The 24,989-nt window shown below is 38.1% G+C and overlaps 1 protein-coding gene across 3 annotated transcripts in view; it reads left to right on the forward strand.

Moving 5' to 3' along the window:
* The window catches only part of ndrg3b (ndrg family member 3b), a 1,230,027-nt gene that overhangs the window by 15,899 nt on the left and 1,189,139 nt on the right, over positions 1 to 24,989 (forward strand). For all 3 annotated transcript variants that reach the window (XM_051932925.1, XM_028811611.2, XM_028811609.2), the window contains exon 2: positions 19,865 to 19,944. In XM_051932925.1, the coding sequence (XP_051788885.1) occupies positions 19,888 to 19,944 (57 nt within the window). In that variant the 5' untranslated portion in view covers positions 19,865 to 19,887. The remainder of the gene's footprint in view (positions 1 to 19,864; positions 19,945 to 24,989) is intronic.

A 24,989-nucleotide genomic window follows, 5' to 3' on the forward strand; every position in this document is an offset into this window, starting at 1 on the left:
GACGTGAACATTTTCCTGCGTAAAGTACATATTCATACAGTATATCTTTAATTTTCTTTGCTTATTATTCTTTGGAAAATACTAGAAATACAGTCTGGTTTCACATTTTAAAACGTGTACAGGTTTTTAGTTCAATAGATTGTACAGTAAGTTGTGTAGACCGTGCTAAAGTGGTATAGAAAATGCAACAGAAAAAAATACAAGTAATAATAAAATACTGATTGAGGAAGGGAAAATATTACTACTGATGCCATGAAAATACTTTATTTATTATGTATTGAGCATTGTAGAGATGCAAAAAAACAGTTGAACATATCAAATACCTTATCTTATTATTAGTCTTTAAGTGCCTGAAACACTAAAATAAAATTTTTACATTAAAACCCAACATAAAATGAGCATCTTTGTTCAAATCTATTGTTGTTATTGATTTTTTTTTTTTTTTAAATGCATCTGCTTTTTAACAGTCTTTGGAGAGAATCTATGTGGTGCTGCAAGAGAAAATATCTGGCCTGAGCAGATCGAAGTTTGATAAATAAGTTATTGATCTATCATTCACTGCACTTTACTTAGTCCAGTATATTTAAGACTTCCAGGATAGCTTTATGGCACCCTTTTTATTTTAACATGTTTTGGTTATTTTTTTGTACACATTTGGTTTTAAAGTCTCCATTCTTATTTAGTATAATGACAGTAAAAGGTGTCTAATGAGTAATATTTCAACTCAGTATTAGACATTTCTTTATAATTCGCCAATAACATATTTTTATGACCATTTTGTTCAGAATATAATTTAAGTCATTAATGTATTTTGGTAGTGTTTTAAACCTTTCAGTAAAGTAGTAATTGGTCTGTCTTTATGGCAACTACTACTACTTATAATATTTTTGCTTTGTGTTTTACTTTTTCTTCTCCACAGTAAACCTACTGTTTCTCTTTCATATGATCAAAAGTTTGTCCAAAATGAAACAAATCTGTTTTAAATGAGGAACATATTGAATCAAATTTAAAAGTTCAGTCTGAGTACTAACTCAAGGAAGAAAAGATGACTGCATTTTTACAATGGCAGTTAATACAATCTTTTGAGTTGGTTCTTATCTGTTCTGTATATAAGTTGGCATGTGATGCCTGATCAGCAGCATTACCCTTCTGCTTTGTGTGACCTTGTAATCATTATTACTGCTGTGACATTGCTTTGTTAGTTAGCAGCAGCTGGCTTTTGCTGAATGGTTTGCCATTGGAGTAATGTTCTAAAATTGTATTTGTAAGTACTGATGTGGAATTTTCCATTTAGAAAACCATGCACATATATATTATTATTTCCAAAGTAATGGGATTGTGCTGCCACTATAGTATATGAAGACTTGATTGATGTAAATGACAGTTTTGTGATTTAGCTGGCTTGTGCTTTTGTTTCAGCCTTTAAAATCAAAATTATTCAGTTAATCTTATTTGTGTGCTCTCTGCTTGGTTTTATTCTATACTGAATATAGGTGTCTAGTATTTATGTCTATTTGGTAAAATCAAACCGTGTTTGTTGGTTTTTCCCCCCATTTTCTTCCAGTGTATGCAGTGTAGGGTATTAATCTTTGCGATTTGATTAGAATTTAAATAACCAATCTGTAGGTCTGCAACCCTTAAACTAAGTTGTGAGGTTCTTATAGTTTTAAATTGGGATTCCTTCTCTTGAACTTTTATATAAGACTAGCCATGGTACTTACTGAAGGCAGGTTATAGCAAATAATTTTCATTATTTTATCCCTTGCCCTACATATACTTTCAGTGCCTTTCCAGCCTGTGTGTGTGTGTGTGTGTGTGTGTGTGTGAGTGAGTGAGTGTCGCCTCCTGTTTGGTTTTATACTTTGAAGGTGACTCTCTCGGTTTGCACCTTTTAATCTTCTTCGGGCATCTCACACTCACGCTTCCTCTTTTGTCACATCACAAAAGCCAAACCGTCTAATTGGATTGCTGTGAGGGACTTGGGACACAGACCTACTTTTTTATTATATATTACGTTTAGTTTTTTTGCAGTGTATACCTTGACTTTCTTTAGAGATTAGTCACAGATGTGTGCATTTCTCATTCACTTATGCTCAATGTGTTTCTCGCTGCCATATTTCTCATTGCTTTGTCATTGGTTTTTGTCCTTTTTATATATTAAAAAAAAAAAAGAAAAAAAAAAGCATAACAGCATTATGAAAGTGTTGAAAAGTTGAACCGGTTGCTGCCATTTAGACTGCCTTGTTTTACACCTGTGTCATTTTGAAGTAAAATTAACATTACACACTAAAAGAAATGGCCATCATACAAATGTATCTACTTTTTTTTAAAGTGTAAATTTGTCCATGCAGAAAGCATCTAATAGAATTGATTAAAGAATTTTTCTCCTTCAAGATATGCTTCAAAATGTTGGTTTTCTTTTGGTACAAAATGTCTATGGTAGAAAAGGGCAGTAATCCGGTAGATCTAGTATGAATTTTGTGAATGCTGTCACACCCGTGTGGTAAAAATTACTGGAAAACCTTTGAACACATTTAAACAAAGTATAAATTATGTGTATGCAAAAGGAAACAAAAGTGATTTTTATTTATTTTTTCCTCTGTTAGTCTGTTAATGTTGTAAACTAATGTCTTTCTGTATGGGCTTGTATGTACTGTATGTGAACTGTGTGTAATAAGTGAACATGTCCCTTTCAGAATACTACCCAGAGTGCTGTGTAGTTCAAACTGATTAAGTCAATGCATACAGGATAGGAAAAGCTGTCTTGTGCTGTGTTCATTTGGGGGTGGAGGTTACCGCACTATGAGTGAGCGAGGAAGCTGTGCTTCTTTTAGTTTAAGAGTGGTGAATTGCTCCTATCAAATCAATTATTTGAGCAGTGGAGCATTACCAAGAATTCTGATAAATAATAGGCGTGTTTCTGTGCACAAATCGGAAGAATGGCTCAAAGTTCATTGCTGACAGGTTGTGTATTATGAATAATTGTTAGATCGGTGTGTAACTTGTTAGTTGGTTTTAGGAGTAAAATAAAGCTTGTGCATTTCCATTTTTTTTTTAAATATTGGTAAAGCAAGTTTAAAAAAATAAATGTTACCGACCAGCTGCCATGCCAAGGGTGTGTTAGCTGGATGTGCATGTAACAGGAGTGTTATTACTGCACAGCTAAAGGAGACTTAAGCATCTTGTTATCTGAGAGACCCAAGTACATATTCAGCTGGGAGACTATTAGTTATTATATGCAGGGTTGGAAAATCCCCCAGGACCCATGACTGCTACAATATGTCTTTTGTATGAAAATATGTTAGAGCAGTGGTTCTCAACTGGAATAACCTTCAAGGGGAACCGCATGATGATTAAAAATAACAGCAAATGAGTTGAATCATTAAATATGGGGGAGCATAGTTCAGCTCAATTACATTTGCACCAGTAATGGTTGAATGTGTTCTGAGGTTCTCTGTGGGGTTGTTTTTTTTTTTGTATTATTATTTATTTATTTTTTAAATCTGCTGGACTCCCTACAAACACTCAAATTCGGGGTTTAGTGATTGCTCACATTTGTCTGTGCAGCACAGTGGATTGCAGCTACTAACTTATACTTAGAATGAGAACTGGCTGCTGATCCAAAAAGAAAAAAGTGAAAAGGTGATATGCCTCACTACCATAAAGAAATTCAGCATTTTAGCATGGTGGCAAAGATTGGGCAGTCTCATGAAGAAAATGGTAGGTTCTCTTCACACATACTGCAGCTTCTACTCCACTCAATTTTTAAAGCTGCAAATGTGTTTGGGCAGGCCACCTTTCCACAGCATAAATAACTGTTGCCACAGTCCTACCCGATGCTTTTCTTTTCTAATTGATTGTTGTATGTGGAAAGAAGATGTCTCTGCATTTCCACTTGTTTTAAATGCTCCTGTTGCTGATGGAAATGCACTAGTGCCGAATCCAGAGAATAATGAACTAGGTTCTATAATTATTTTATGATAAAATGTCTGCAGCAACTAATTCTGCATTTTAATTTTTTTTATTTTAAGAAATAATCATTTTAGGCTTAATTTCAAAAGTTATCAAAATAACTGCAGTGACAAATTGTACTGGTTTGGAAGATGGATAGATGATAGTCACTGGTTGTTATTTATTCCAGAATGGTTAGTTAGGAAATCTGGGCACTAGGAAAAGTGTATTTTTTATTTTATTTTTTTATAAATAATAGACTGTTTCTGACATAGCTTATTAATTATGTATTACACTTTAAAAAGTGTAATAGCACTAGCAACAAATAGGATTTTGTAAATAAATATAAGCTCAAAAACAAGACTGTAGCAAAGGATGGTACAAGAAAGAAAATTATCCTAGCTTGTGCATTGGAGACCTTGTGTATTCTCATGGAATAAAGGTTCAAAACCACTTTATTAAAGTGTATGAATATGAAAGTGATACTAACTATACAAAAATATATTAACTGCAACAAGCCAGGAAAAAGTTGTCTATGGTGGAACAAAGCGAAGATGTATGCTACATATTTGATAAGACATATTTTAAGATTACATCATGTTGCATACAACTGCATTCTTTTGACAGATTTACTATTTTTTTTATTGTTTTTTTCAAAGTGCTATAATGTTACTAAAATTCATTAAATGCCAATATTTTACTAGTAGTAATAATCTGTTTTTATTTGAATAAATGATACCAGGATTGATACTTTAGAAACCCTAAAAAAGCTTAGAGAATTTCCAATAAATCGGCCAATTTTCATGAAAAAAGACTCGATTTGTAAATTGGCCGATCATGAAAACTGTTTTCAGCCCTTGCTTTTGTAGGCTTTTAGGTGCTCCTTTACTCAAGTTATTATTATTTTTTTTTTTATATATATATATCCTATAGTGTAAACAAAACAAGTCGAGGCTTGTTTAACAAGAGACCGAGAGACATTTGGAGTATTAGCTTTTACAATAAAGAAAGTGGAGTAATAAACTGAAAAACAGAATCTGAGCAGTTGACCTGCGCAGTTAGACAAATGGCAAGAAAAGCTTCTTTAATGAATTCATACCTTTTTATTTTGTCCTTGAAATTAAAACAGACAACATTTGAGTTTGGAGAGCAAGCTTGTTTCAAGTGCAGCAGCTTAACAAATTAAATTGGAAAAAGAAAAGATAAAGAGAAAATTGAAATTGCTGCCTAGTTGTAATAGTCGGGTAACATGAAAGAAGTAAGAGAAACACTCCTGAATATTTTAGATAAAAAGACGTAAAGTAGAAAGCAAGCAAGGGGGGGATGACTCACAAGTGCCTTCTGAGTAAATACCAATTAAGACAGTTTTGCAGGAAGCCATAGATTTTCAGGATAATGGGAATTTGGGGTATAAATTTCACATTGTATGGCAAAATAGTAGCTTCAATCATAACTGAATGTAATGCTTACTTCTTTAATCTTGTACTGTGCTAAAGTTTGGGTGAATTTTGATTAAAAGCAATATAAACGGAGTTGTGGTTTAATTTAACATACAACATTGACTTTTACCGTCTGAACATTTGTGTACGACATACAGTGAATTGAATGTTTTATGCATTTTTGAGAAAAAAATACATGAAAAGAAATATTGTGAACTGTATCCAATGACTCAGTGCTTGAAGTGGAACCAAGTTACTGGCAGTACTTTTGTTTAGTCAGCATCTTTCTCCTTCCTACCCTTCATTATTACTGTTACAGGACAACATTAGTTGAACTTAGTCAGAGTGCTATGCTACATTTTATTTCGAATATAAAGTGCACATCCTGCAAAAAGAATAATGGTTTGCACTTCAGTGCAAAGTGCAAACCATTATTCTTTGAGTTCAGAGAAACTTTGTGTGCTTGTTACAAGCATCTGGAACTAAGGCAAGGAATGCCGGACATGACCAAACATTGGGAGTCCTCATTTTCTATGGACGGTTCAGCACTGAGGTGGTGGAATTATTGTGATGTCTATAAAAAGTATTCACCCCTTTGGAAGTTTTTATGTTTTATTATTATACCCCATTGAATCCCTGTGTGTGTTCATTTTTGCTATTTTGGCACTGGTCAGCAGAAACAGACTAAGATCAAAGTGAAAGCAGATCTCTGCAAAGTATTCTAAATTAATTACAAATATACAACACAAAATGTAGTGCATAAGTACCCCCCCCCCCCCCCCCAATATGATGCCTAAACCACCACTTGTGCAGCCAGTTGGTTTTTGAAGTCAAATAATTAGTTCAATGGAACTTGTCTTTAGTCATTGGGTTTTAGTTGATTGTAATATCTAGTAGTATTATAGCAACTGGAAGGTCCTCAGTATTGTGGCCCTACACTGTGCATACAAAAGAAAACTCCTGTTGAGTACAGTTAAATCAGTCAGTAAGAAATGGAAAGAGCATGGCACAGCTGTAAATCTAGCTAGAGCAGGTTGTCAACATGATTTTGTAAGAAAAAGACTAATGAGGGAGGCCACTAAGAGACATGTGGTAACACTGGAGTTACAAGATCCAGTGGTTGAGGTTGGAGAGATTGTGCTTCACGAGTTGCAGCTCTTGGGAGAGTGGCCAGGAGAAAGCCACGCTGGTATGTTTGTGTGTGTGTGTGTGTGTTTTTTTTTTTTAAATAAAATCACATGATGACTTGGGTAGAATTTTCCAGAAGGCATATGGGAACCTGTGAAGTTAGCCGGAAGAAGGTTTGACGGCTTGAAACCAAAATTTTAGCTTTTTGGCTATTGGGCTAAACACCATGATTAGTGGAAGCAAATTATTAAAAACACAATTCACACCATGGTCCAAGGTGGTGGCAGCATCATGCTATAGAAATGGCTTTCTGCAACAGGACCTGTAAGACTTTTGAGGCTAAAGAATAAAATGCAGTAAAATACAGGGAAATCCTTGGCAAAAAATGACTGCAGTCTGCAGGAAATCTGTCTGTGCTGCAAAAGGTGCATTTACTAAAGAATGACTTGAAATCGTTAGTATGTCTGCAGTAATTTTATTTTGTGTGTTTTATATTTGTAATTTAGATCACTGCAGAGATCTGTTTGAACTTTTGACATGAATCTTTCTGTTGATCAATGTCAAAAAAGCCAAGTTAAATCCACTGTGATTCAATGCTGTATAACAATAAAAAGTGAAAACTTCAAAGGGGGTGAACACCGTTTATAGACACTGTATATGATCCTTTAGTTTTTGTTACTAATAAATAAGGCACGATTATTGCTTGAAGTGCCTTCGTATGGTTGTAGTGCAGTATATGCAACATATTAGTGATGGGGGTTTTGTGAAGGCTAAAATAGTCAGTTGTCAGTCGGTCATTTTCCAACCCGCTATATCCTAACACAGAGTCATGGGGGTCTGCTGGAACCAGTCCCAGCCAGCACAGGGCACAAGGCAGGAACAAATCCCGGGCAGGGCGCCAGCCCACCGCAGGGCACACACACACCCACACACCAAGCATACACTAGGGACAATTTTAGGATCGCCAATGCACCTAACCTGCATGTCTTTGGACTGTGGCAGGAAACCCACACAGACACGGGGAGAACATGCAAACTCCACGCAGGGAGGACCTGGGAAGCAAACCCAGGTCTCTTTACTGCGAGGCAGCAGTGCTACCACTGTGCCACCGTGCTGCCCAAGGCTAAAATAACAACTACAAATTACTGTACTTTGAATTTTTTTTGTTTTTACTTTTTCACTGAGAGAGACTAGTGTCTCTACCACCCAGGGTGCTTATGGCTTGTGCCTGATTTATGTACATATCCTATTTTTAACAGTGAACTTCTTTACTTTTTAAATCTCGGTTTTGGGCATCCCTGATTATTTTATTTGGAGTTGGGATGAAGCTGGGGATTTTTTTTTTTTTATGCAACTGTTAGTTTTATGTATGATTTAAATATTTTAATTAACTTGCATGTTCCTCAATAACTTTTAAAGGAGGCTTGGTGATCTATTTTTGTTTCTCTCTTTCTGGTGAGAGTTGCTATGGCAACAAGCCTAGCAGCATAGTCCAGGATTCCCTTTTTCCTTTCTTTCCCCAGCAACAGATTCTGGATTATCCTTGGGGATCCTCCAGTGCTCCCATACAAGCTGGGGACATTTCAAATCCCTTTGTGTTGTCTTTTTTTTTTTTTTCTTCTTCCAACCAAGCTAGGACGATTGCAGCTCCAATGGTTCATACTTGGGTGCCATCTGTGTGAGGTAATTAACCACATTCTCTTAATGCAAACAAAAAGCAGCTCTGCTAAATGGCTTTTTCAGATTACTAAACTTTGTATCCCTTGTCAAAATTACACGCTGCAATTTAGGTAAGAAATGGTGCTGCTTCTACTTTAATTAGTAAGATTGTCCTTTATGTCCGTACACATAGTTCATTACCAAAGGGGAAGACTAGAGTTTTGGTTGAGGTGTTTTGAGTAAAGGCTTAAGGATGTTTTAAAATCTGAATTGACATTGCATTGTATGGAAGCATTTCGTTCAATAATACACCCTTAATAATACTAGTCACCCTACAGCATTTTTGTTTAAATTTGGGCCTGCAGGTCATTGCTATAATCCATTTCTTAAAGGCAGTGTTGCTGTTAAACAAACTCCTCCTTTAAAGATACAACTTGAAATGCAGAAAGATGACTATTGCTGCTATAATGCATATTGGTATGGTGCTTTTTTCCCATTTTTAATACACCTTTTAGAAGACGGTTAAAATCAAATCATTAAAACAAATGAACAATTAGTCCCAACTAATAATAATAATTCTTTACATTTATATACTGCTTTTTGTCACTACTCAAATCGCTCCATGCAGGGAGGACCCATGACGTGAACCAATGATCTTCTTACTGCAAGGCAGTACCAGGCGCTACCACTGACAACAGCTAATCTTGTATATTGGTGCCTTTTTCACGTATGGATGTAATCATTTAGTAGCTGCTTGCAATATTATTTTTTGGGAACAAGGATGAGTTGAGGGATTAAGAGGTTCAAAATCTATTGGTATCTCTATTATATAAAAAAATCTTGACACAATAATGGACCATACGCTATGAGAATCTGTGGTCCCACAACAATTAAAGCTACGACAAGTTTAATTTCAAAGAAACCACAATTCAGTCAGGTGTATATTTATGATCACGGAAAAGAGATGCAACATAGAATCGAAAGAGTATGTAACAATTCCCATGAAAATAACAATCTCTTTAAATTGTATATCCGGTTAACCAAACCCGGGGGTTGGCAAGCAAAGCAAGCAGGGGGCAGAGCCTCCTAGTTTCTGTAAAGAATAAACTATATGCTAGAAGAAATGTGTGACAAGGCAAAATTGTAATTTAAAAATAAAAAAACTCCAGAAGGCTAAAGAAATGGTTTGTTTGTGTCTGGAAGATGTGAAACACTAGGACTTGAAATTGGCACTGAAAAGTGGTTTGGTAGCTTCTGATGACTGATCCTCATTTTCAGCTGTTTGTTAAATTGCAGATTTTGGCTCAATGGAAAAATTACTTTTGCTGTTGAATTTATTAAGGATGTGTTGAAATTACTGAAGCATAATCAAGTAAGAATGTATCCAAAATCAAAATTGACAACTGAATACATTTTCTTCTGAAATGTGCTACCCATCAGTCGCAGGAAACCTATTTTTATGTTTTGAAATTTCTTGGTAACTATTAGTGAAGTTTGCCATTTTGATATTTGAGTTTGATATTCGCCAAACTTTGCAAACTGCATTGAAGTCAATGGAGGAAGTACTAACTGAACTAGATTTGACTGGGTTATAATGGTGCCATCATCTATAAAGTGTCCTTGAGGGCTAGAGAAATGCCTGCCAACTATACTGGATCGATCGATTGATTGTGGCTGAAAAGGTGACCTGAGCTGTGCGGCAGCAGTGTCAACCATTGCGCCCCCGTGCCTCCAAGAGATCAAAAAAGAAAGTACCCAGTTAGAAACCTGCAATCCTTTATTTCCTCAAAACAAAGAGGAAATGCCGAAATCATAGTCAACAGTCAGAAAAAATATATTCGTCTTTTAAAGGCAGAAATTCAAAGCAGCATGTCATGATTGAAACTGCTGACTTGTTCTATTTTTTGAAGTTGTGCTGAAGGCTCTCTAAACCATCTGTGCTGATGTTTTGTGCATTTTATTCTATCAAAAAGATAGAAATGTCTTATTTTTTATTATTATTTAATACAGTCTCCTCTATTTGGTGGGGGGTGTCAGGCTCTTTCAAGGTTTGTTTTCGCTCTTAATGCGCTACGTGGCTAATTATTATGCATTCATAGGGGGTATTGCCTCCTCCTCTTATGGAACTCAAAGATCAACCTGCACATTTGGCTACAAGCACAGATAACTCATCCCACAGTGTCCGTAATGCAAAGGAGCAGCACTATATACCTGGCGGGCAGTCCCATCAATGTTGGCTGTCACAGCTCCAGAGGATGTCACACTGGCCTCACAAAGCATTATGGGGTGCTGGTATTAAAAAAAAAAATTCTCCTAAACCAGCCAAATCATCAGTAATTCAACGAACAAGGGCGAATGTGAACATGGCAAATTCGCTGCAAATAACGCTTTGGTGAAATTCACTAGTAACTAGTAACTACCATGGACTTTTGGGTCATCGGAATGTTTTGGTGACCCTACCGTCTGATTTGTAGTGTTCTTTGAATTGCATTATCTCTATTATGTGGTTGTTCAATTTGATGTTTCATGTGCTTCGTTTTATTTAATGTAAATGGATGTTTGGTGATGGGGTAAAAAATTCGCTGTCAAATTAAGTTCAGATTCTGGTTCTATAATGCTCATGGTGCCTGTATGTGTGTCTGTGTGAGTGCCTATAGCTAAAATGAAATTATTTGGTGCAGGGGTTTTTTATTTTTAATTTTTTTTTGTGTAGCGCTTCTGCAGAAGTGGGTTCTGAGATTAAACTGCCCTGAACACCAAGGCCTATGTACAATGATAGGTCAAACAGCCATTACCTTTTCCTGACAAACTGCGTTTTGTTTGCCTGGTTACAGATTCCAGGTTTCTGGTTGAAAAAACTTATCCCCATATATTTCAAAAACATTTTAAACTACACTGTTTGTCCAATAATTTATAGAAATTGATTTTAACTTGTGTGTTTTTGTTTTGTTTTTTTTGCAGTCTGCTTCATTTAGATATGGCCTATTTTTGCTAAATTTTGCCCAAATAGTTTTTGAGATGCATGTATATTTAAATGTACATGCACACACACATTGTACACACATGCATGCACACACTAAGAAGTTTTCAGTATAAGGGAAGGTAGCTAACCACTTGTTAACCCTACCAAAGTAGATTCTGAACACACAAGCATAGGTGCCAGCTTCATGGGTGTCCTGGAGCTTAAGCACCCCCAAAATGTCTCTAAAAATCCTATAAATGTGACATATCAATACAACATGATGAATTTATGTAGGCTATGTTAAGTGTTTAAAAACACTTTTCAAAAATCTTATAAATCCACACATTCACATAAATGTAACCTATTTTGCTTAGAACAGCGTGCATCAGTCCTGGTCAATCCCCATTACCCGACTCGGAGCACCTCTTTCTATCTGTCAGGACTGAATAGGAGATGATTGCTTTTTATTTTTATTTTTTAAGTGCAAGTTCATTTATGATTTGGTCAATCAAATCACATATTAAGACAGTGAGAAATTAATAGCAGCACACTCTACTGAGCTGACCAGTGTGACCAATGATCAAGGTTCCTCATCTTGCAGTGTGCAGGCTGTGCCATCAATGATTTCTCGTTGTGATCTCTCTCAGGGAGTGATTATGCCAACTGGGGGAGGGGGGTGTTCATTTTAATGTGTAGATGCAATTATTCCATCCAAAATAATTCCCAGATACATTGCAGGTAGAAAATAAATGATAGTGGTAGTTTTATAAAAACAGGGTTAAAGCCTGAAATGCAGTCTTTTATTCATGCCAGTTTTGGCACATTTGGATTTGTCTGCCAAAGTGCTCAAAATCTGTGAGAATGGTGCAGTAAAATGCATTAGCAATATCTTTGTTATGTGTACTGATTGAAGACAGGCTAAAATTCATAGTAATTTAATCAAAAAAAATGTTTTGTATTGTAGAAATGGAAAAATGTTGGAAGTAAATTCAACAATTTTTTAAAGAAGAATTTATAATAATGTATTAAAGGTAGCAACTGATTTATTTTAGCAAACAATTCAAAATTTTAAGTCAAAAATTGAAGTGCCCAAATTACAGTGTATGTACAGATTCAGGCAAAAATGATAAAACAGAAGAGGTACCCACCAAACTGATCATTACTGCAACAACGCTGTGAAATCTGGGAGAAGGAATGCAGCATAGGCTCAATTACGTATATTGACGTCTTGATTATATAGGCTATTCTGGATTTGCGTCTGTGAAATGCGCCCCCCCCCCTTATAAATGTGAAACGTTTCACGCTTGTGGCCACAATAGACCTATAAAGGTTGATGTGGACAGTGGCATTGAGCCTCCCCTGTATCTTTCTATCCACGAAGGTTGTTTTATTTGTCTCTTTGTATTTAAGTTGTTCACTTATTTCAATTTCATGTTCATTTTTACTCTACATTTATTTTAGCACATAATACATTTTATTTAAATGAATGTACTTGATCATATATTATTCTGTAGAACAATTTGTTGTATTGTAAAAGCTTCCGTTGAGGGATTTTCCACACTATGACTAAAGTGTAATTTACGTGGAAGTACTGTATGGACCATTCCATATGAAAGTTTGTTTGTTTATTTAAATGGTTTCCCTCCATCTAATTGCACTCTATTCTGTAGTCCATGTACTGTCTGTATACAATGTTAAACACATTAATTTATAATAACTGTAGTTGAACTCTTCCCTAGAACTTGTTAGATTGAAGTAATTTTGCTTAACCCGTACTTTTACAATTTTCTTGCTCTTCCCACAAAAATACAATTTTTGAATTGTGCAATTATGATAAGCTATTTTTAAAGTGATATTTCTCTTGTTCAGAGCTGCTTAGAAATTATTAAATACAACTTATTTTGGTTTGTTCATTTGCAAGCATAATGGCTGGGAAACTGAGATTGATATCAACTTGCACATTCAAGACCATGGGCCTCATGTTTAACACCATGCGTAGAATTCACACTAAAACATGGCATATCGACAAAACTGGAAATGTGCATATGCACAAAAAAAAAAAACAAAACAGATGCATAACACTGTGCATATGCCAAGTTCCACACACTTCCCCTTTATAAATCATAATGAACATGAAATTTAATGCACATGCCTACAGCCCCACCCCAACTTCTCCCAGAATTTTGCATATACAGTATCAATGTAAATAGCCTCTTCCGTTCAGTGTTTTGTTGAAAGACAATGGCAAAAGCATGTGGAAAAAGAAGTGGCGCTGAGGAAAAACATACTATTTATTAGCAAAAGCAGTGGTATAAGCAACAAAAGGAAACTGATGAAGTGATACAGCATGGCAGAGACAGTAGAAGTTCAAGTTCAGAAAGTTGCACAGCGCCCGAAATTAAAAAAAAAAAAAAAAAAGGTCAGATATCAAAGTCAAAGTGAAAAGATGTGTCCCAGCCCACCGTCTGTTTATTCTGTTTCAGACCCCCATGCTGAGGACACGTCTCCAGGCGGTAATGGTGCTGCTATGCCCAGAAAATCTTCAGGCCCTGGCAGTGCTTAAACCTGTGCCTTGGAAGCTTTTTGGTGACCATCTGGCTGTGTGTAGGCAGACACTATTCTGGAGTTACAAAATGCAATAGTGGTTGTTAAAAGTGGATGTGGCCAATGAACTAATGACTGTAAGTGCTGTACTATGTGATATTGACCACAAATTAAATGAGTTGGTTAAAAAAAATTAATTCTGCATCTGATTACCCATTTTTACATTCTGATAATTACATTCAAATGAAGTATTAATGCTGTCCGATTTGGCTGATCATTTGTGTGCCACATTATGCAGCATGCTACATGCTTGCACACTGCGGCATACTTTCTGTGGACTATAGAGCAGCACATTAATAGAGTGGAAATACTTTCTATTTACATAAGCAAATTCATTCTCTGAAGAACCTTTATAGTGTAGCGTTGGTGCCAAGTGCCACAACGAAAAGATTCTCTGTTCTTTATATGGCTCTTTGAGGTGACTCGCTGTCCTTAACGGGATTGCTTGCCCTTTGCTGCACCAGTTGGAGAAAGCACCTGCAACTGTGCAGAGTTGCCGTTTTTTTTTTTTTTTTTTTTTTTTTAAATTGGCTCTCCAGCTATAGATGATGCAATGCCAGCTCATTCTTTTGGTGATTTATCTCTGGTTGATGTAACTTGTCCAGCGCCGGTGCAATAGCAAAGTAAGTGCAGTTGACCAATTGGATTACATTTGGAAAACCGGACGTTGCTGCAAATTGCACTTTGTTTCCCAGTTAAACCACAGTGTAAGGAAATCTTAGATATCTGCTTGTCATCCAAATAATACCACCCTATACAGCTGGCATGGCGCGACTCAGTGATGTTTGTGAAATACCCAATCAGTCAGCAAGTTCCTGTTGAAAAGCTCCTGTGACTATAAATACGAGAGTGGACAGAACTTGCAAAGTAGCAGGTACAGCACAATTCCTCAAAGTTTGCCTTTGTAAAGCCAGCGCCAGTTCAGTACACCGCTCCAAGAGGATAGTTTTTGGAAATCGAAATCGACTTCGAAGTCAATCATCATCATCTTTAAACGTAGCTTCTCTTAATTCTTCCATTTGCAATATCTTCTAACAACGCTAAAGCAGCTATGGTAGTTGAAACAGTTTGGCAATTCCGTGCACATTTTATATTGTTACACAGTGATTACAATCAAGTGAATTAATTTTGTAAACGATAGGCAGTTAATTTCAACATATTTGATAAATCCCATAGAAATAGTAGAACTGCTTTGATGCTGGGTACCACTCATTTGCAAAACCAAGCAGAAACTTACGTACACATGGTGTGTGGCTGCTGTGAAAATATGCAAACTATATAAAAACTAAACTTGCTGAAAAGACACGAAGTGTGAATGGAAACGGGTGTACAAAACATTTTTGTGTATATGCACCGTTTATATATGATGCCCATGTCTTTAATTTGATCTATTCAGGCTGAACTGCTTAATATATTTGAAACAGTTTTATTTACATTGTATTTTTTGTATATGTAAATTTGAGTCATTTAGACCTATAAAATTACCCATGTACCTGTACCAACATGCCCAGAACATGCATATTGGATTAATTAATAGTTCATGTGATTATGGTTTTCCTTATGATGAACACTGTCCAGTGTTGGTTCCTGTTTTGTGTCCAATTAAAGCCGCACTGACAAAAAAAAAAAAAGACATAGGCATATATGATATTTGGAATTATTCATTTTATGACCTGTATAGTACAATTTGGAAAACATTGTGGCACGGATGCAACATTATTCATATTAATTTTCATTCGCAAACAGAGGTGCAATGGGATTTAAGGTGGGCCAGGTCTACAAGTTTTTTCGTAGGCTGTGGAAATTCTAGTGTTAAGGGAACCTGCTAGTACCCCTTTGTCATATTGAGGGTGGTCAAGAAGGTCGTCCACGCACGCCATTGGATCAGCGTCGAATCGGGAGACCTGGTTAAGTACTACTGTCAGGCTTGGCAACCAATACGATAGGACTGGACCAGGGACTATGACTCTCCTCTATCACACCTAGTCCCAGCATCCATTTGATCTCTAGCTCCACTTCAGTTCTTTTTCCCTCTGGAAGGCGAAACTGACGTTCTTGGACTATTACCCCAGGTTCAGTCACTATGTCATGCACAAACAGTGAGGTCCACCCTGGGTTTTCGTTTACTACCTCAAGAATAGCCGAGATGGCTGCTTCCAGCACTCGGCGTTGAATGGTGGTCAAATCAGAACTAAAGTTAAGGTCAGATTTGCGAGCGAAGAGTGAGCGGAGCTGCCCGGAGGAGGGATCGGGATCCCTATCCTTCCATGGTTTCAGTAGGTTTATGTGGTATATCAGCTCGCTCGGTCGACTATTTGGTTGTTTAACCAAATAATCTACGAGCCCCTTCCTCTCCTTAACCTCATAAGGGCCTTGCCAATGGGCCAGGAGTTTAGAATGGGAGGTAGGAACGAATACCATGACATGATCACCTAGTCAGAACTCCCGTAGAGATGTGCTGCAGTTGTAATAGCGGGCCTGAGCTGCTTGCACTTTTTCCAAGTGACTTTTGAGAATAGGCCTAATGTTAGCAAATGTATTGCGTAACTGCACAATATATTCTAATATGTTTGTGGAAGGGAGGGCCTCTTCCTACCAACCTTCCTTTAGAATGTCTAATATGCCCCTGGTTTGTCGTCCGTACAATAACTCAAATGGTGAGAAGCCCGTAGAGGCTTGTGGGACTTCCCGGTATGCAAAATGAACGAGGGGGAGGAGCTGATCCTAGTTCCTTCCATCCTCACTGACCACCTTCCGAAGCATCGGTCTGAGGGTCTGGTTGAACAGCTCCACTAAACCATTAGTTTGAGGATGATACACAGAGGTTTTTAAATGTTTAATTCTCAGTAATTTAGTTGTCTTCCTGAATGTTTCCAAGGTAAAGGGCGTCCCTTGATCCATAAGGATTTCTTTAGGGACACTGAAGAAGACTCCTACTAATTTCCGTGTGATAACCTTAGTAGTAGCTGAGTGCAATGGAACAGCTTCAGGATATCTGGTGGCATAATTCACCAAATCCATTATATAATTATGGCTCCGGGCTGAGGGTTCCAGGAGTCCCACTAGATCAATCCCGACACGTTCAAATGGGATATCAACTAGGGGTAGGGGAACAAGAGGAGCATGGTTCCTTTTTGGAATCTGCCACAGTTGACATTCCGGGCAGGACACGCAAAAGCGGCGGACCTCTTCATTGATTCCAGCCAAAAACATCTGACTTTGATATGCTTGAGAGTCTTTTCGGGCCCCAAATGAGCTCCGAGGAGATGGCTATGTGCTAGCTCACAGACTTGTTGCCGGTAAACCCGTGGGATTAGCAACAGGGAGCGCATTTCCTCCTCATGTTCAGCCACCCGATATAGGAGGTCGTTATTTAGCACAAAGTGAGGACCCTGTGGCATTGGAAGCTGAGTGCGCTGGCTGTCTATCAGGACGACTGCATTTTTTATAAACTTAAGAGAGTCCTCATTCCATTGCTCCCTTTTAAAAGAAGCCGGTGTCTGCCTGAATTGGAAGTGCAGTTGAGAAAGAGGGTCGGAGGCAACCTCAATGGGCGTGGTTTCCACCCGTACTGCCGCGGCACCTGGGTTTGACGTATCAGCACGCGACGGCCCTGGGATCTCCACGTCATTAGTAAAGGCCGTACTCCGTCCCTCTCCTGGCTATAAACATGGTGTGGAGTCAGCCGAGGACACCTTCGTAGCGTCCATTAATAGGCCTAACAGTTATTTAGGAAGGTGGAGTGTTATACCGCTTTTACTGTCTGACCAGTCTCTACAGAGTATCACTGGGGACGGAGGGTTTTCCATGACGGCTACCATCAGTTTTTTAACTGCTCCGTGACAGCTGACAAAGCATATGGCGGATTTATACTGACGGACGTCCCCGTGTACACAGGTTATACTGGTGTTCACTCTACGCCATTGCCACGGCAACACTAAGTGGCGAGCAACAATTGAAATGTTACTGCCTGAATCGAAGAGGGCTGGTGTTTTGATCTTGTTTAATAAAACCTCCCCGATATGCTCACAAGCCAGAGGATTAGTGACAGCACATCACCTCAGACTCTCCGTGCCTCCACAGACCCCTTGCTCACCACAGGACAACGGCCACTGCCGGCTAGAAAGTTCCCAGGTTTGCTCCGTGGGGTTGCGATGGGGTGTTAAGGTAGGGACACAATATTGCCTGGGTTCACAGGGGTTCCTTTCTGTTTTCCCTGGGCAGGTCTCCACCTTTGCGGTTTGTATGGTCTTGATTAACGAGACCATGTCCTTGATTAGCCGAACCCAGGCCGGCTGGGTGAGGTCAGTCGGGAGGGCTTTGAGCAGCAGCGCACATACTACTTGTTCGACTATTTGTCAGGTGCTATTTCGTTCGGGTTGTAGCCAACACCTGACTTTAATCCACAATTTCATGGCTTGGGGAGCCACCGGCAGTTTGGAATCAAACTCCCACTGCATCATTCTCCTTGCCTGCCAACCTGGGCACTCCCACAATTACTAGGATTGTTTCCCTTTATGGGGGCTTTGGGAGCGGACTGTTCACCCAGGAGCCCATAATCGGTCCCGCCTGTGCTCCTTTATGACCCCGGCCCTATTCCGTAAGCCCTACGTCCACATGCCCAGGGTTTTGTATCAGACCCATGTGTCGAAGCGCCCCCCAGGTTCCCTCCACCAACACCAACTGACCTCACCATGGGAGCTCGGGAACAATACTCTCCCACCTGTTTTTTATTGGTTGGATGGTGTGTCCAGGCTCCGCTAAGGGTTCTCTCCTGCTTCTTCAAGGAGACCATCCTGTCGACTACACCAGTGTGAAAGAAACAACCGGACACACAATGAAGGTTTGGGGCAGTCACCCATATAGTTTCCCTAGCTGCAAAAGGCTTTAAAGTAAAGTACAATGTGTACTGGTTAGAGTTCAAAACAGAACTGTTTAAGAATGGAGGATGAGGGGTTTTTATAGTTGGATCACAGGAAGTGACGTCCTCGGAGCTGGGACAGGAAGGATTTCTCATGTTTGGTCTGCGGAGAGAAAAGAAAGAGGTTCAGTGCACCCCACCACCCCCCTGGCCTGGCGTGGAATTGTCGTTTCCTGGTCCCTTTGGTTGACTCCAAAGCGCACGTGTGTGACTATATATATAATGTATATAATCTAGATTATATATCTTGTGTACTATCTGTGCTACCCGTCTAAGATGGGTTGAAATCCACTTGATCAACGTACAACCTCAGCATTAACATTTGCAGTGCAACATCAATTGGAATATATTTTGTAATGCATGTAGTAATAAAATGAAATCCATCTGTCATTTCAACAGATGGCACTTTACAAAGATTTGTAGTAATAAAACACGATACTACAAATCTTCGTGATGCACCATCCACTGGAATAACAAATGCAATGCATATGTCCCAGTTATGCATCTTGGTATGGGATTTGTAAAAGCAATGTTAAATATCTGTGATATACCATCTGTTGGAATGACAGAAATGTAGCAGCTGGATGGACACACAGATATGCAGACACACAGACACTTCTTTTATTATGGTAGATGCGATGCAAAGGTGGTTTATTGGTAAATTGGGCTGTGAAAAGTGCAGTACTTTAACTGTGGTTACTTGTTCAATATAGCCAAGTCTTTTTCTTTCCAAAGAATTTATTTTTAAGAGAGGCATCATGCATTAAAGCATGGTTTCCATAGTAATGGTTCTGTCACTTGCTTTGCTGTTTGCATATCTTAGAGTGAATATTAACCTTTTATATTGCTGTTCTTGGACTTTGGTAAATCCAATGCATACATTCTATGTGGCTAACAGAGACATGTTTAAATTGTTGGATAATCTTCTTCAGTTTGTTTGTTAAAACACATCAGTAGTACTGCCCTTGATTAATGATGAGTTCTCATTTTCAAACCTGCTTAATCCAATTTAGGGTCCCTGGGTTCCTATGCCAGCAACACCTGGCACAAGGCAGCAAACAAACAAAAATATCAATTATTATTGTTCAGCTGTAAAGATGTGTTTATTGAATTTCTTATGGAACTTGAGTATTGAATTGCCAATTTGTGTAAATTAATCCATGTATAAATCTTGTTAATCTTAATTTTTGTTTTTTTAAGACCCCTAGTGAGAATACTGTATCATGGATGAGCTACAGGATGTTCAGCTTACAGAGATTAAACCTCTACTAAATGAAAAAGTAAGTTGACAAGTATCAAGTGTGTTTGCAAACAAAATGAATTTATGCATGTGGTATACACCAAAAATTCCCATTTAACATATTTAGTTTGCTATTCGTTTTACTGTGCAAGGAGTGAAGCACTACACACGCTTCATTTATAAAGAAAAATATGATGTAGAAACACCTTTCTGTGTATTTTTTGCATCCAGGAAATTACAAACTAAGGATTCTGATTTGCTTTAATTTGTCATGTTTCACATTTATCATTTTTTGGAACACCCAGTGGACATCATCTTCTGTGTATGTGAGTGCATGGCATGTGTATATATGTACATTTATATAATATAAACTTTTTTTAATATAACTACCACAGATTGTTCTGACTTGTCTAATTTATACATTTTTAATGGGATTGGGCTTATGGGGAGATGACTCATATGCAAGATTTCCCCCAGAGGAAACCATTGCATCTTGTTCTCTCAGCAATACTGAAATAAACGGCTGAATTTATTTATGAACCAAGGCATCTTTATTCAGAGTTTTTAAATCCATAAATACATTGTTTATGGAAATTAAATGATTTACCTTCAGGCAAAACTATACTACCACACAGACGTAATTAAATTTTGAACCAATGAACTAATCTGTGACATAAAATGTTGATTGAATAATTTCAACAGTTCATCTTGATCCACTGTGTTGACATAAAGTTTAGATTTCCATATATTAATATATTTAAAAAGATACATTTATCAAAAGATGAGCTTATTTTCTTATAACAGTGCATTGATTATAACAAAAAATAGGAACAGGAAATTAACATTTAGCTCCGCTTGTAAGTATTACACTTCTCCCCTTAAAAATTTACAAAGGCACTATTCTGATTAACTCTAAGGATCTCATAGGAAATGCAGAATGTGGATGTCATGTTGAATGATGGTAATGGATACAATATAGTCAGAAAACATATCATTTTGAGGTACAGATGATCACTGAATAATCAGATGTGTGCTGCATTTGAACACTGAGATTGGAATATTTAGTGTATATGTATATTTGCAATTGACATCTGTGCAAAATACTTTTTTTTTTTTTTTTTTTTAAATGTGTGCAACGTTACAAGGCACATTTCCATTTGAATGGTTGTGTAAACAAGCAAAACTTGTGAACTTCATCAGAGACCCCTGCACAGTGAGCGTGTTAGTTTGGTGCACCGTTGCAGAATTTGGCATTGTAGGCCCTTACTTTTTTGAGGAGGGAGAAGCAACACTCCCCATCACTTCAGAATGTTACATTGAAATGCTAGAGAAGGTTTTGCGACCCCCAACTGGAAGAAATTGATGTGGTGGATGCCTGCTTTCAACAGGATGGAGCAACACGTTTTGCGGGAGATATTTTTGGGGAAGCTGATCTCCTTGTGTGGTGATGTCAGTTGGCCTTCATGTTTGCCTGATCTCACTCTGTGCGATTTCTTCTTGTGGATCTTTCTCAAGGACACTATTAGCCACAAAATCGCTGCTATTCCCCTTGAAATGGCTGAACAAGTCATGCGACCGTTCAGAAATCATCTTGAAGAGTGTATCGTTAATGATGGCCACAACCTCGAAGACATCATTTTTAAAACACCGTGAATACCCTTTCTTGTGTTGTAATGAAATTTATTTTATCTTGTAGCGGTTTTGCAGAATAAACATTTGAAATGTGGTGGTACTTTTTTGGCTCCCCCTGTATATTGTAATACGAGTTAAACTACATTTTTCTTTTAAATAATACTGCAAAAGAAACATGAAGAAATGGAAACAAAAAAAAAAAAACATAAGAATGCATGTATCAGGTTAAAACTAATTTACAGTCTCCTTTGACTTAAATAGCAATTTATTAATCAGGATCCAGACCATGTTGGAGCATCATAATTTTTAATCAAGTTGGAAAAACAACTAATTGCTAATCGTGTGTGTTTGGACATATAATTAACAGTTACAATGCATTCAGAAAGTATTCTGAACCATTCACTTTTTCAAGTTTTACTGTGTAGCAGCCTTGTGCTAAACTTATTTCAATTAGTCTTTTCCCTGGATTAAGCAATTCTTAACTACCGCAGAAAAACCAAGCAAAAAGATATGTAATATATTTTTAAACATGATAATAATGTAATTATTATAAAAACTGAAATATCACATTGACACCAGTATTCAGACCCTTTACTCAGTACTTAATTGAAGCAAATTTTAGCAGCAATTCCAGCCTGGAGTCTTGTTCGGTATGACGTGAGAAGCTTTGCACACCTGAATTTGGGGATTGTTTGTCATTCTTCTTTGCAGATCCTCTCCAGCCGTGTCCGGTTCATTGAAGACTCTTGGTGGACAACTGATTTCAGGTCTCTCCAGAAATGTTTGATTAGATTCAAGTCTTTGCTCTGGCTGGGCAACTTAAGTACCCAGAATTATTCTTAAGCCCCTCCTGTGGTGTCCTTGCTTTTATGCTTAGGGTCATTTTCCTGTTGGAGTGTGAACCTTTTGCCCAGTCTGAGGCCCAGAGCACTCTTTTGAGCAGGTTTTCATTAAGGGTATCTCTGTATTTTGCTCGGTTCAGCTTTCCCTTAAAAACGCAACGTTATGCTGCCGCCACCAAGCTTCACCGCTGGAATATAATTGCACAGGTGAGGAATTGTGCCTGGGAATCATATTTTCTCACAGTCTGAGGATCCTTGAGGTGCCTTTTTGCCAGCTCTAATTGGGCTTATGTGTGCTTTTTGCCGAGGAGATGCTTCTGTCTGGCCACTCTGTCATTAAGCCCACATCAATGGAGTGTTGCAGTGATGGTATCCTTGTGAAAGTTTCTCCCATTTCCACAAATTCTCTGAAACTCGGCTAGAGTGATCATTGGGTTCTTGGTCACCTCTTTTACCAAGGCCCTTTTCCCATGATTGCTCAGTTTGGCCAGGTGGCCAGCACTGGAAAGAGTCCCAGTTTCTAGAATCTTTTACTGTAGTCAATTTACAATACAGTATATTGATCTAATGAAAAAAAGTTTCATATAAGTTATTTGCACCTAAAGTGTTTAATACTGATTTCCAATTTGCTTAAAGTCAAAGATATGGGGCACTACATGCACCCAGTAGTCCCTATTTAAAGTAGTTTTATTTTACAATGCTTAACCTTATCTTACTAAAGGTATTAATGTAAAAAATGTTAAAACTATAATCTAGTAATGCTGATTTGTGTCTTAACATATCAAATTTTACCAAGCGATCAATAATAACCAAAAAGATTGTATAACAGCAGCGAGCCTGACAGCATAGATACAGCAAGTCACCAGCTGTGGCAAGCCGTGGTTTGGCATTGACTTTATTTCAGGCTTTGTGTAACTATTTATTGACTTTTGCTTAAATAGTTACATGGTAAGCTTACCTTGATAGGGTGTGAATGTAGTGCCAATGACAACTCTGGTAAAGGAAATTGCAAAGCAGCTGCATGCTTCTGCAGACTCGGTTCAACTCTGATTTTACACCTTTGTTACTGAATCAAGTACACTAGTCAGTGAATATCAAGTAGCCACATTGCTACAATTTTTGTGGAAGGTAAATCCCTTATTGCATTTTTGATTTTCTCAGCACTTGTCCAAATAATGAAAATGTGAGTGTTGGTAGCTAGGAGTATATTGAGTAAAACTGCAGCTGTAATATTCATTTTGATAAGCAAATTTATTCACTAGGCAAAATAGCAGTTGAACTTGTGATCATGTCAGCATGTTTTCTTTGCTAGTCATTTAGTCAGCTTTTGATCACATTTTTTAAATTACCAGAAGGGGGTTAAATGAGGATAACCTAAAATAATGTGCATATTCCACAAAATACGTAATTTCAACATATTACTTTGGATATGTGTGGTAGTGGCTCTAACCACTGTGCTGCCAGATTTATGTTATCTTTTGAGTAGGATCCTCCTGTTGGCTTCTTATCCATAAAGTGAAGCCCTGCTTCCCATTCCTCACAGCTATCCATCCAGCAAGGCGAGTCATAATGTTTGTAGCCCAGGATACCAGCTGGACACTACAGATGGGACCCAAGCAGTCTCACCAGCGTGTTTTTTTAGACAAAAAGAACAAAGTAAGAGTATTGATAATGATGTAGTGAGATGTACTGCCAGTGCTTGTGCCTTCTAAGGGTTTAGACCCTTTTGTAGCTGATTTTATTGCTCTCTGTCCTGACAATGATCAAGACAAATAATGGCTAGTTGGTTAGTAAGACGGCGACAGTGCGAGAATAGTGAATCAGGTAAAATAGCAGGCAAATTGATGGCTGACTTGTTTTGGAGATGTCCACTGCTCAGTGGACAGCAGCAGGATACAATTAATATTACAGCATTCAGGGAAAAATGGCAGTCTGCACATTTGGACTCACCCAGAAATGTGCAATCGTCACGGTATCGAGTCAGGGTCCTTCCAATCAGTCTACTGTCTGTCTGTGGAGAGAGTGTTGACTTTGTCGAGAGGTTTACTTACCTCGGCAGCAACATTCATGTCTCTGGTGACTTTTCCTATGAAGTCCGTAGACAGATTGGGAGTGTATGGAGGGTCATGATGTCGCTTGAAAGGAGCGTGTGGTGCTCCCGATATCTTTGCAAAAGGAGAAAGGTCCAAGTCTTTAGAGTCCTGGTGCTTCCTGTTTTGTGGTGGTTGTGAGACATGGATGTTATCCAGTGATCTGAGACGAAGACTGGACTTATTCGGTACTATGGGTCTTCGGCGAGTCCTTGGGTACCACTGTTTCGACTTTGTGTCTAATGAGCGGTTGCTCACAGAGTCCCGAATAAGGATCATTATACCTGTATTGTGAGGGAGTGTCAGTTATGGCACTGTGGCAATGTGGTGCAATTCTCAGAGGGTGATCCAGTTTGAGGCATCTTTGTTGAGGACCCAAGGGGATGTCCACATAACACCTGGCTGCAGCAGATAGATGGTCATTTCCAGAGGGTCAGACTGTACCGCATGTCTGCCTGGGGAGTTGCCAATTGGGAGCTGTTTCGTCATGTGGTGGGTGTGGCAACACACTGTACCAGTGC

Source organism: Erpetoichthys calabaricus, chromosome 10 (genome assembly GCF_900747795.2).
Source record: "Erpetoichthys calabaricus chromosome 10, fErpCal1.3, whole genome shotgun sequence".
Classification (NCBI taxonomy): Eukaryota; Metazoa; Chordata; class Cladistia; order Polypteriformes; family Polypteridae; genus Erpetoichthys; species Erpetoichthys calabaricus.